A 14,300-nucleotide genomic window follows, 5' to 3' on the forward strand; every position below is an offset into this window, starting at 1 on the left:
TCTTCCTTTGTTCTTGAATGTGTTATCACAGAAGCGAATATCATTGGCTAGTAGTAGGAAGTCCATCCAGGAGCTGGCTATCATTGGCTTTTTCATAGAATAGCAAAAGCTTCTAGTAGCTTCTAATTGAAATCATCTCTATGGCTGCTATTACCAAAAATTCAGCCACTTGAACTCATGACAATAGTGTTTTAATTTATCAATGAATTGGTAGCGAGTAACTGCAAGCAGAATTATAATAATTATGGAAATCTGAATTGCAGTGGTTTTACCTCTTCATTTGTTTAGTACACTGTTACTAGAACATTAAAATTATCCTGAATGTGTCTTAACAAATAAGCTTACACTTAAAAACAAACTTTATCAAAATACTTTTCTTCTAAAATACAGTCCTTATGTTTGTTAAGTGATGCCTAGCCAAATATTCTTATATCATCAAAGATCATTTTTCTGCTGTACATATGGCTCCGGTGGTTTTATCTTTTGCTTTATAGTGGAACCTAGAGGTTTGATTAGTGTAGTTAGCAGCTTCAGTCTCTTAGTTCTATCAGTGACAGCAGAAGCAAGTCATGAATCTGTTTCTTTTGTTAGTTTTTCATATCAAGATCTCTGCAGGAAACATTGGTTAGTCTTACACAATCTTAAAGTAGTAAAGTCATAATATACTGTGCAGTAACATTGAAAGCAGAACTAAAACCAAACAAATTTGACTCATGGTGCAACCCAAAGCCTCAGATACACACTGGGGTTTTATAAAGGCTTAACCAGAATTGGTCAGGGAAAAGTTACTTCAGTGTGAAGTTAGTTTGGGTCAAAAGGCTATATATTTGGTTATAGAAAAAATAAAATTAGATCAATATATGCTGTCCTGTGTGAACTGATGCAAAAATTTCAATCCAGTTCTTATTTAGTGTTCCCATTAAGTCAGTGGTGCAACTCCATAGCAGTCAGGTTGGACCAAATGAATCAACATAGAAAGTGAAAAATTCCACCCACCTTTAGAACCACTCTACATACATATTGGTGTTAAGTTTGTTCAGAAAGAGTGAATTGCTAACCTTTCAAAAGCATAAAATTCACTCTTTAAAAAAAAAAAAAAGTACACGTCTCTGAAATCAGTTAAAAAATTGGTATTTATTTTTGCATCAGATTTAAATTGCAGCCAGTGATGTTGCAAAGTTTCTTTTGAGTATCCTTTCATGTGGCAGTACAGTATGTCCTTGGCATTTGCTACATGCTCTTGGTGTGTTGTTCAAAAATGAAGTGGTTAGCATGGCTGGCATTTATAAGTAAGCATTTATTAAGCTTGGGTGTTAATGCCTGCTTGGATAAATAGAAAAAGTGTGCAATTTTCCTGTTGTTCTGGTGCATTAAGAAGCAGACTTAATGACATTTTGTTTTCTACTTTTCTTTTGGAAGATTCTTTTAAATCATAATGAAAAGAATCTTTTTAAAAATAGAAAAAATAATCAGGCTCTGATTTAAAAAGAGACATTTTTCAATATCTTGGAAAAAATTGCTTGCTGACATTCCATACACTTGGATTTCTTTTCTTCATTTTATCGTCTGCAGAAAATATGTTGAAAGAATTTGGGAAATAGTATGCCTGTTAGTCAGACATAGATTCCTTTCCTCCCCTTCACCTATATTCATTGCTTTGGACCTTGTTACCCTATCCTTAATACATGGAGTAAAAAGAATCAGTTGAGTTGTCAGCCTTAAGTTTACTCTCTCAAGTCTGAATGGGGAGACATTGTCTTCCTCATGCTGTTTAGTTGTCAAGGTACTAGGATTACACATGATTTTCATCCTGAAAATACTAAATTATTCTTACATCTAAGGCACATGTATTATTTCATGCCCAACCTCTTGATCATTTCAAAATTGCTACTGGTGCTGAGCTGTACCCAGTAGAAATCTGTGAACAAATAAAGATTGCATTTAGCCTGGTTATGGTGTTGTTTCTCTCCTAGAGAAGAGTGGTCAAAGTACTAAAGGGTGACTACATTAGTCCTGCCTGCCCCCCTTCTAAATCTAGTGTCTTGCAAGCTGTGGCTTTATAAGAAATTATTTGCCTAGAGCAATGGTCTTTTCAGTATATAAAAAAGTATGCCAATGTCATGCCCTAGAAATCTGACAATATGTGAAAATAAACTGTTAAAACATTCACACCTAGCTATTTCAACTGAATGTAAAGCAGAGTTGTCAAAAAATAGATATTCCTTAAAATCAAAGAGTTGCACATTCTTGCTGTAATGCTTAATTCAGACTTCTGCTGAAGGAAAAAATCTTTTAGTAGTAATCAATTTAAAGATTGTAAAGTAAAATCTCCAAATGGTGCCTGTACACAAAGATTTTATTTTAAGAATTTGGAAAGCTGAACGAATCTGTAAGATGGGAAAATAAATGAGGGGATTCAAAGTTGGCTTCTAGATGATAAATTTCAGACTTCAGTTGAGAATTTCCTAAGGATATCAAGGAGGGGTGAAAAGTGTAGTTGTTACATATTTTATATATTTTTTATATATATATTTTAACGTTACTGCTTTCCAGCATAGCAGCATTTGAGTTTATAAAATTTTTGCTCAGAAATGTAGTTCAATCTTATAATTTTAATGTTCCTACCTAAAAATCTAATGTACACACTTATTCATCAAGTATTCCTTCATGTTTTGTTTACATTTTTAACTAAGTCTAATCTTATGTAAAATTTTTATGTTTTTTTTTTCTCCTGAAATGCATCTACCTCTATTACATTCAACTACTTTGAAATTGTTCCTCTTTTGAATAAATTTCTATTTATAGCACCTTTTTACTTTATATATATTTAACAAGTTCTTTAAGATGTGCAGCAGTAAGTTGAAAATCAGGCATAAGCATACATAAAACACAACGTAAATTCAGCTTTTAGTAGTTACTCATTGCAGGCATATCAAGGAAGGGATTAACAAATACTGAATCGTGTTTATTATCTGCTTTCTCTTTAGGCTTAAGAACTCTGTGTTTTGCTGTGGCTGAGATTTCAGAAAGTGATTATCAAGAGTGGCTGGATGTTTACCACCGTGCTTCTACAGCTATACAAAACAGAACACTCAAACTTGAGGAGAGCTATGAACTAATTGAAAAAGTATGTGTAGCTTGGATAGCATTCTGGGGTTTGGTTTATTTGGGGGGGTAGATGGAGGGTGGGCAGAGGGATGAGCAGAAGAGTGGGTTTTTAATTATTGTCCTTAGTTTCTATACCATGAAAAGGGAATAGTTTTTGAGGAATACTGCTTAACGAGAAAAAAATATCCAGCAATATACTGACAGTTGTGTCGTGTAGTCCTTGAAGTTTAGATAATCAAAATTAAGGAAATAGTAATTTGACGAAGTTTATTATGCAAGTAGCTATCTTGCTAGAAAGTGTTGATTTTGAGTTGAACTACTCAAAGGCTTTTTTTCAGGGTTGCTCTATTATGTAAAAAAGTGTAATAACAGACAAACAACATTTGTTTAATTATGTAATGATCTTGGAACCATGGATTAGTCAAGATTGGAAGGGACTTCTGGAGGTCATCTAGGCACAAATCCCTGCTCAAAGCAGGTCTAGTTCTTCTTGCCCAACATTTTGATGAAGTTTGAGTATCTACAAGGCGGGAGTTTTCCCAGCTGCAGCAGGTAACTTTTTTGATGCTCAACTAGTCTTTTTCCCTTTTTCTGAGTTAAAATTTTTATTGCTGCAGAACTTGACTGTTGCCTCTTGCTCTTTCGCTGTGCAGCATGCATCTTGTAGGAAGATGGTTGCTCTGTGAGCCCTCTTCAGTTATCACAAGGCAGCCATGGAATCCCTCCTTTAGCTGTATTTTTTCCCCATGTTAAACTCATCTTGCTTCTTCAAGCACTCTTAATACAGTGTGCTCTGGGCCCTAAACTATTTTTGTGTCCCTCTGTTGAACTTGCTCCACTTTATCAACCTGTCTTGTACTGAAGACCCACAAAGAGAGGTGATACTCAGATACAGCATCACAAGCACAGAGCCTTGAGTTCCACTTGAGTTTCTGGCAATGATGCTGCTGCTGGAGTAGCCAAGGATGTGGTTGAGGCTTCGGTGCCTCAAAAAAAAAGGTTCCCATGATTCTTAAATTTATAAGGAAAAGGAGTGCATGGGAGCAATAGTTTTGATACTTAAATCTGGGGGGGGGGGGGGTATTTTTACTTTTTTCCTTGGAAACTGTAAGAGAGATTACATCAGTGAAACTACTTAAAATTCAGAGCTTCAAGAACCTACAGTGTTTAATTCATGAAAAAAGAGTGAGAGTATATAGCTTCAGTCACTTGTGGGACTTCAGTTTAAATAGATGAGCAATTTATCTAGACATGATAAGACAGTCTTAAAACTATATAATGTTTTAATGCCATGACAACCCTGCTACCACTACAAATTCTTGTATTAGCTGCACAAGTACTTTGTCAGTATGTAGTATGTAGGCCATGCTGCAACCAGGATTGCATGCTATTAGGTTTATAATGGTGTCATTAACATTTAGTTAGTTTTAGAGTTATAGAAATATGAAATATAAAAATAGCTGTATTCACAAAAACTGTATGGATTTGTGAATAATTGGTTTGAGGGTCATGCTGTGCAGTTTGTCAAGCCACATAGATGTCAGAGTTAAAGAACTTCAAGTTCATTCCTATGATCTTTGATTGTTGATAGCAAATCTGATTAATGAGTTTAGAGACCATGAATCTTGTCATAAATATGGGAAGTTAAATAAAATAAAAGGATGATTAAAAGTGAATTTAAACCAAAAAAACCTGCATGTACAAAATATTTTATGTTCACAGAATCTTCAGCTTCTTGGAGCAACAGCAATTGAAGATAAACTACAAGACAAAGTGCCTGAAACCATAGAGACACTTATGAAAGCAGACATAAAAATTTGGATACTTACTGGGGACAAACAAGAGACTGCCATTAACATCGGTATTATATTTGCATTTATTTGATGGCTTTGTTACAGGTTTAGAAATAATAGAAATTGATGGAGTAAAATTTCTTTAAGAATGGAAAGTTATCTTTCAAAAATAATATTATATGTAATTCCAGAATTTTAGTATTAACTTATTTTTCAGTCACTGGTGGGGAGAGAGTGGGGAATGGTGGATTCTAGCCCTGTTAAAATAACAAGAGCAAGAAAAGGTCATACTAGAGAGGAGGCAAAAAAATAGACCTTTGTACTTTTTATAGCTTATACATTGTTTGGCTTTTGACAGTGAGAGGGAGTAATATTAAGAAAATATAAGTATTCTTAGTTTCCCTTCTCTATTTTTACTTCTTTCCAAGAAAGCTAGTAGTGACCATAATCTTAACTAAAGCAAAACAACATAGATGGTACATTAAAGTACTATAAGTTTTACCATTAATCAAAGGTTTTCTTTATTCTTTCTTTTTATTGTGAAGGAGGAGGAAAAAAAGACTAATTTCAACAATGGTGAAGCTGTATTTTTAGATAGTAATTCATAAAAGTTGCTCTTAAGATTTAATATTATTTGCATGTGACTAAATTAGCACTTTTGGAGTAGACTAGACACATGCTTAAAATAAGGCCTTACTTTAGTCATATGGATCCTTCTTATTTCTGGTATTTCAAATCTTAAAGAACTTTCTGTATGCACATGATTTTCTTTACAATTCATTTCAGCTGGGGAAATCTTATATTTAATTTTGTGTGTAGTTCTCTTAGAGGAAAAATGCCTTCTTATATTGTAATGGATTTTGTGGAAAAGATTTTTGAAAACCAAATCTTTTTTAACAGGTCACTCCTGTAAACTTTTGAGAAAGAACATGGGACTAATTGTTATAAACGAAGGCTCTCTTGATGTAAGTAAAATCTGCAAAGTTCTCAGTTAATGAAATGTTACTTTACTGCTTAAAATATCCCAACATCATGGTGGAGGTTGCCTAAAAAATAAATTGGAGCATCTATTTCTCTGGACCAACATAGAAAATTCTGCCAAAACTATAGTTTGGAGGTTGTTGTTTATGTTTGTTTTGGGAGGTTGCTTTTTTGTTCTTTTTTATAGTCTTCGTGCTTGGAAGACTGTATGGTCTTTGTGACAAAATGTTACTGAATAACTGGAAACGGTGTAGCTACTGCACAAATGAACTTTAGAAAGATGGGCAGACAAATTCCAGGTAATAGATTTTATCCATGCAGGCACAAAGCCAGGAGCTTCACATGCTTCTACTAGCACCTACCAATACCCAACAAATTATTCTAAGTTCCTTTCTAATGCTGTTTCTTACAGAATACTTGGCATCTGGCAGAAATTGTTACTGTGTGATTAAACAGATGTTGGAAGTACAAAGGTTAAAACTGCCAACTTCCACTTGTGCACTTCTGTACAGTGCTTTGTAGAGAAGATATTATTTAGATAAAGTTGGAATTCAGTATTAGTTGAAAAATCCCATGAGGGGAAAGAACTTAAATCCTTTCACCGCCCTGTAAGGGAGACTTAAATGAACTTAGAAGTGGAAGAATTTCCTCATTGAGAAAACTTATTGTCCAGAAGGCTTCAGGAGGAAATCCTAAAATGAGATTTGTTACTTTATATTGTGGTCATGTTGCTCAAGATAAGACTTAAGGAGAGAAAGTAAGTTTGAGAATCAGCAGCAATGCCTTAACTGAAGAATGCCATAGTAGCATGTAAGAGTAGACTACAACGGAATTAAAATACTTATTATTTTTTTAAATAAGTATTTCATTGAATTTTTTTGCCCATTTAGAATAGTACATTTCCAACATTAGTTAGTATGGATTTAATCAAGATAGCTGTATTTCAAATAGAGATTGTCTGAAGGAACATATTTTTGCTGATAACATTTAAAATTAAATCCCAAACACTGGACAGACAGAAGCTGTTGATTAATGTCTGTTGATACAGTAAGCAACTTTTGGTCCAAGTAGCCTGTGAAATTAATGTAGAGACTCAAGTTTTGTTTTCTTAGTTTAGTTCATTGGATAGCTTTTGAAAGATTGCAGTCATTGTTTATTGAAAAGACAGGGAAGGTTTTTGATAAAGTCCTTTACTTTGCTTTTGATTTTTTTCACTGTCCAGCAAATCTCTGAGTAAAAATTAGCCAATACACTTGAGACCTTCTGTCCTGTATTAAGTTATTTACACAGTACTGCATTTCAGAACTGCTGCAAGACTTCATAGATTTGAAGTACATAGATTTGAAGAATAACTGCTTTTTATGCTTCTTCATATGTAGTGAGATAAAGTGAAGTACTTTCATTTAACTACTAAAAGGAGTCCAATTAAAACTTATTAAACAGGCTTTACACTTTAACCACTTCTACTGTGATGATTCAAAAGTTCAATAAGTATCTATTAAAATATATATTTTTAAAATAAATTTATATGAATATAGTTTAAGAATAAAAGATAGTAGCTGATAACTGCACCATAGTCCTTAATTCAGACTGGAGTATCTAGATTGTATAGATGTAGAGAGACTGTTTCCCTACATGCCCGAAGTGCATTCAAAGCACATGGGAGTGCAAATATCTTATGGCAGCTGAATTTGTATATGCAAACCTGTCACTTGCATATCTGTTTTAATATGTGGTAACATACATCATGTTTTTTTTCAGCAGCAGGTAAATGTAGTTTGAGGGCAAGGGGCAGTTCAAAAAATAATAATAAACTAGCTCTATGCAAATATTTTAACAAGAGACTCTATTTATAAAGTCTGCATCATTTGATGGTATGCATTTCAGTGTTAGATCCACGTATGTCTCGTGTCCTATCCTTTGCTTACTGCTGTGATGGGAATCACATGTCAGTCTCTATTTCTAATGTGACTGGCTGTGTGAAAAATTACCTTGGAAGTTCTGATGGAGAAGTGGATTGGGTCTCAGGAAATGGAGAGAGGGATGGACTGCTGTGATTGCAGAATGTTGAGTCAGTGCAGCTGCAAGGGTGGATGCAATTCCTCTTTTCTTTATGCATATCAGCAACAGTTGGCAAGAGGCTGTAATACTTAGTTGGAATGTTGTCTATTAAGGAATTCACATAGAATGAAACAAACTTTTGAGCAGCATAGGTCCACCTCTTGTGGGAGGTGGGGACTGTGCACCCATAAGGACTGCTGGACAACCCAGTTCCCTCAGCACAGGAGGAACTGAGCAGCCATGAAACCTTGAAGAAAATAATCCCAGTGTAGTGGAACCTGTATATTTAGGGTCTTGGAGAAGACGCTCCGTGGCAGTCCTCTTCCCCTTGGCTCTGTAAAGTATAACCTCTTTGCTATATGAAAATGTTGATAGTTTCATAGGAGTTAGGAAGGTTGGCTTTTCTTGATTTGCATACTCTTCTGAAAAACAGTGAAACACCATACTGAGAACAGTGGCAGTAAGTGGATGCTTCTTGTTGTTGTTATTAAAATAATAGTACGTGTCCCTTGCATATCATTGGCTTCTCCTAAAAAGTAGCTACCTCAGCTCTAATCCCTTTATGGACAGGCAAAATCCCCTGTCCCGAAGACATGTAAAAACAGATCTAACAAAACAAGTACCTCCTCAGTTTGGTCATTATTACGACCTTAGCATGCAAGACAGAGGGAATTAGAGTAAAGAAATATATTTGTCCAGACTGCATCCCACGTCTGTGAACTGAATTTACAAAGCATATGCTGAAATAAAAGTTCCTCTTTTATATGAACCTCTATTTATGAAATTAAAATATCCCAGACCCACCCACCTCCCTGCTCCCTAGTGGACAGTGGCTGGTATAGAACTGTAGGCATTTAGATATCTCAGGTTTTTGCATCATTATTTGTTTTGAGGCTCTACTTCCATGAACATCTGCTTAGCTTCACAAACAAAATGTGTAAGTTCTTATTGTTACATAAAAGAGCACTGGATTTTATTTGCCTTCATAATAACCTAATGGACTGCTAAATTTCAGTATAGTACTGTTAATCATAGACAGAAGTCATAACATAGTCTTATTCTTTTAATCACTGAAAAATATTTCATGGAAATGGAGTCAAGTGAATAAGGGACATTTTTATACTGCTTTTAATTTGAGGCATGCTTAGGGAGTAAGCTCACAAAGGAATTTTAAATACAACAGTTTGACAGTTGGGGTAAGAGTTTTGTTTTGTCTTGGGGTTGGGGTTTCTTGTTTCAGTATGTAGCATGCTTGGAGCTGATGGCCAGTCTGCTTGTGATAAAACATCCAGGTCAGTTTAAACAGAGGAGTTCACTGCTAAACAATGTCTCTAAGTGCCACATCCATGCAAGAGCCCTGAACCCCCTTGCCCAGATCATCAGTAAAGATAGGAAACAGATCTGGCCCCAATACTGAGCCCTGGGGAACACCACTCATGACTGACTCCCAGTTCCATTCACCACCATTCTCTGGGCCCAGCCATCCAGACAGTTTTTAACCCAGTGAAGAGTACAACTGTTCAAGCTGTGAGCAGACAGTTTCTACAGGAGAATGCTTTGGGAGACAGCATCAAAGGCTTTACTAAAGTCTAGGCAGACAACACCCACAGCCTCTCCCTTATTCATAAAGCAGGTCACCCTGTCATAGAAGGAGATCAGGCTGATGAAGCAGGACCTGCCTTTCCTAAACCCATGCTGGCTGGGCCTGACCACCTCGTTGACCTGCACGTACTGTGTGATGGCACTCAGTCTGTTGCATGACCTTCCCTGGCACTGAGGGCAGGCTGGCGGACTTGTAGTTCCCAAGACCCTCTTTCTGACCTTTCTTGTAGATGTGTGTCGCATTGGCCAACCTCCGGTCACCAGGGATCTCCCCAGTTAGCCAGGACTGATGATAAATGATGAAGAATGGCTTGACAAGCTCTTTGGCCAGCTCCCTCAGTATGCTTGGGTGGATCCCTTTGGGGTCTATAGACTTTCATGTCTAAGTGCCATAGCATGTCACTGACGATTTACTTCTGGATTATGGGGATTTCATTACACAAAAGAAACAATAGATGGGAGGAATATGACTTTTCATGTGTTGCTTTAACTTCATTTGAAACTAAATAATCCACTGAAATGAGAAAAATCAATACTTTCTTCACATTACAATATTGTTCAGTTCTCTGTAGAATACATAATGGAAGTTATTGTCATTTTAAAGACTTTGTAACATGTAATTTTAAACAGCATTTCCATTGCAGTTTTTTGTGAGGGAGAGCCAGGACACCTGAAGTTCAAAAAATTCCCCAACAGCCTAATCTCCTTCTAGATAAACCAATGAATTTTTAGAAGACCAGTAGAAGCAAAGTAGTAAAAAAAAAACATGGACAACAGTTTGTAGAACTGGGAGGAGTAGGTTGGGTTGAAAAGGCAAAGTACTGTCTTTAAGTTCATTTCAGAGGGTTTTGAGATATTTAATTAGTTCAGAGTTTTATTTTTAGGTGTTAACACCAAATTTTGTTAACACATACCTGACATCACTGAAGTAGCGCAATTATTTTGTTAGTAAACTTGTAGAAAAATATAATAACATTGTTGTCATAGGATGTTACTGGCTTCCAAATTGAGTATTTTATGAGCAGAAAAGGTTTTTTTCATCTTCCTTTCTCCTCTCCTTCTTAATTCTGGGCTATGAGGCAGGAAACAATAGGAAAAAGAGTATGCTGTAGCTTTGTGAAGGTCTTTAAAAAAGAAATGCAACAAGCAATATTTTTTCCTCCTTTCTGACACTACATGGTAGAGCTGTACTTTAGCTAACTAGATGTCAGTGACCTTCTCAAAGCAGGCTGCTGAATAAATACAGATGAATGTATTATCTACTGAATGTAATCTGAAGTTCATACTGGACCACAAAACAGTAACTTGCATATGTGTGATTCAAACTGTCATTGGCAAATAAAAATACAAAATACCTTCCTTTATATAACATATACTTGATGTTATAATTGTTAAATTATGTTAAAATATACATTTAATGTGATAGAATTATCAGTTATAATACATGTACTTATGAATTATCTGTGTTTCCTTTTTGCTAAACATTTAGGACCATTTTATATCATATTGAATAGAAATTGTTTCTTCTGGTATCTATATATATATGTGAATGGTCTTTTGCATGGATATATAGAAAACTTATTTAATAATGTCTTTTGGCAAATATTTATGGCAAATATTGTTTCCATTGTTTCCATAATGCTGAATTAAAGAGCATTAAAAGTTCCACCATAGCTTATACACTTTGAGGTTTTTTTTGGCAGGGTGCAAGAGCAGTCATACACACCATTTCTACTGTGGTTTCCAATAGTATAGCAGAATAATATATATTCTTTTAGTTTTTTAGTATTTGATAGCACTATTAATCAAAAGCCAATTTCCTCAAAAACCAAAATGCCAGTGTATCTGATCACACACTCAAAAAAAATTGGATTTAAGAATAGTAGGAATTAAAATTAATGGATACAACTTCTTTTGTGCAACAGGGAACAAGAGAGACACTTAGCCATCATTGCAGTACTCTTGGTGATGCTTTAAGGAAGGAGAATGATTTTGCTCTCATCATTGATGGTAAATCTCTGAAGTATGCTTTGACATTTGGAGTGAGACAGTATTTCCTGGATTTGGCTTTGTCATGTAAAGCTGTTATTTGTTGCAGGTAAGGTTTACATTATTCTCTCTTTACATTATTTTTATTGGCATACAAAAATTAAGAAACGGAAGTCATGAAATACAGCTATTCAAGCTAAATATCTCCGTAGAGCAATCTGCAATGAAGTCTACCTGTCAAAGTCATTCAGATTGCATATTTCCAGAAAAATAATTTTTAATCCATCAAGGGTAGTCTCAGCAAGATTGAGACATTAATCTTGACCTTGAATTGGTACTACAGTTAACTGCAGATTTAAAACATCTGGATTCTTTTGTAGATCTTTCTCCACAGCCTGCTTTTCCATAAATGGATTACACTGTGTAAGAAGTACACAGAAATGTTAAAGGTACTACTTTGGGTGCTTTTTATTGCCTGAAGCTGATGGAAGCACCTTTTTTTTAATCATTACTATGCCTGATTGTTATAGGTTTCCTTTTACAATGAAACCTTTTATCCTTTACTGTAGACATCAACTAATAAAGCTTCTGTTGTTCTATTCAAAATGAAGCTATTTTTCTGCCTTGCAAAAGGACAGGGAAAACAAAGTAAGGTTATAGTATCCAAATAATCACCTGGTTTATATTCTTTCCATCATTTCTGTCAAGCAACACATTATGCCAAGAGATTTTTTTAATTAAATTTTAGTAGTTAAGCTTTGTAGCTGTGCTTCAGCCTGAAACACTCAGAATTTCAAACCAAGTTCTTTCTGTCTTTTAAACTGAGATCTTATACTGATACACAGTTTATATTGTATATAAACATTTTCCTAATGGCAGTAGTCTTTCTGACAGGAAAATTAGAGCTTTGTGCTTGTTCTACCAGGTTGAGTATTGCTCAGCATAATAACAAGCAGGAGATGCATATATAACTGCTCTTTCAAAACCATATTTCTTTTTCTTCTCGTTCTTTGATTTCAAAATATATTTTATGCCATTTGAAGAGATAATACTGCTTTTTCTCTTGAACAGTGTAATCTCTGAAGGATATTCTGTAGGTAAAGCTGTCTTTTAGTGTTTGCATTTTTGTAATGAAACAACTAAGTGCAAAATGAAAGCTTCTGGTCTGGTAGCATTCTCTCTGCCATTTCTACACTTAACGCTTTTATAATATACTTTGGTCAGTTGGTTTCAATAAATATTTAAATATATGCTCTGACATATTTTGTGGTTGTTTAAAAATTGGCTACAGGTTTAAAATTAAAATACTTGCTTGTAACACTCACTGTTTTAATTTGTACTTTTTTAATATCACATCCTTCTCTGAAGTCAAAATTTTGTCAAAATATTTATTCTGTTAAATGCTTTATCTTTTCTGACAAAAACTTCATTTCCTTGGACCTTGAAAATAAAGAGCTAAAAACTGGCAATTTTTAAGTAAGGTAAATCCCTTAAAAAACTATATATATCATCCTGACTAAACAAAAATGTTGGCCTTTTCTTCCTCCATATAAAGGCAGTAAGTATCTTAACCTCTCCTTGGTTCTAGAATTACGTATTACATCACTTTCCTTTAAATTTTCAGACTGTATTCAGTTATTAAGAAGCATTTATTACTTATGGATCTTCCGTTGGTAAGATCCATTGGTAACACAGATGAGGCTGACAAATATTCAGTTGACATTTCTTTTCAAAAAAAGCTGTATGCAATTCCAAGCAGATGTTTGGCTTAAAGACTTTGACTAACTTAATTCCAAGTTAGTTTCAGAATAATATGTGTAAGAAGAACGTTAAACGGATTATTCTGCAGAAAAAAATGTACAACTAAGATTGAGCAAAATGAACGAAAAATATGTTTTACTGGTTTTACCATGAACTCAAGGCAATGAGAGTGCCATCTTCCAATTGCCCCTATAACATTGTCTGAAAGGGAAATAAGTCACTGTTCCTTTAAAGTTGAAAAGATGAAAAAGAAGTACTCAGGAATCTTCTGTAGAAATTGGCTGTAGCAATTCTTGATACAATTCTCAACAGCAGTGTTCAAGTAAAACATGTGGCAAAAGATCTTAGAAAATTTTTTTTCATGTACTCGAACCACAGAATTTTTCAGAAGGGCTCTTGACCAGAAGCTTTCATCCCAGATTCTCCGTGAGGCTGTAGTCATCCCAAGTAGCTTTTTCAGAAGTCTGATAGCTTGTGTTGTGCTGGCCACCGAGTATTGTAATCACACAGCTACCTTTAATTTGAAGGATGCTTTTTTTTTTTTTTTTTGCCTTTGGAAAGTCAGATAATTAAATTTTATGCAACATTTTTTTCTGATTCATTGCACTTAAAACCTAAGAATTTTAGTGAACTGGCACAGAGTAGGATTGCTGAGGGATCAACACCCAAGTGTGAACCATGAGAAGCTGTCCTCTGGCAAACGGAGAGGAAAATCAGAAGAGCTACAAGAATCTTCCTGGAAACCAGTACTAGTCAGAGTATCATATATGAGCAAAGACAAGCCTAGGTACCTAGGTACCAATTCAGTTTCTCTTTATAACACAGGCTCAGTGTTCAGCACAATGGTTTAAGAAAGAGAGGCAACCACTTACTGTACCCCTATACTGGAAACTCAGTTAATCTAATGTTGAGGTTTAATCTAGTTCTTGAAAGATAGTTTTTTTACTTCCTAGAACTTTATAGGGTATGTAAAATGAACAATACTGACATTTGCTGAGAAAAATG

At 34.9% G+C, this 14,300-nt stretch overlaps 1 protein-coding gene across 1 annotated transcript in view; it reads left to right on the top strand.

Moving 5' to 3' along the window:
• ATP8A1 (ATPase phospholipid transporting 8A1) overlaps positions 1-14,300 on the top strand; it is a gene marked incomplete at its 5' end in the record, with an annotated part of 104,817 nt that overhangs the window by 47,360 nt on the left and 43,157 nt on the right. The window contains 4 exons of the mRNA XM_027891280.1: positions 2,988-3,127; positions 4,831-4,969; positions 5,802-5,866; positions 11,471-11,643. Of these exons, the coding sequence (XP_027747081.1) occupies positions 2,988-3,127; positions 4,831-4,969; positions 5,802-5,866; positions 11,471-11,643 (517 nt within the window). The remainder of the gene's footprint in view (positions 1-2,987; positions 3,128-4,830; positions 4,970-5,801; positions 5,867-11,470; positions 11,644-14,300) is intronic.

The sequence above is a fragment of the Empidonax traillii genome, unplaced genomic scaffold (genome assembly GCF_003031625.1).
Source record: "Empidonax traillii isolate 1590-97213 ecotype Southwest subspecies unplaced genomic scaffold, ASM303162v1 scaffold315:size618497, whole genome shotgun sequence".
Classification (NCBI taxonomy): Eukaryota; Metazoa; Chordata; class Aves; order Passeriformes; family Tyrannidae; genus Empidonax; species Empidonax traillii.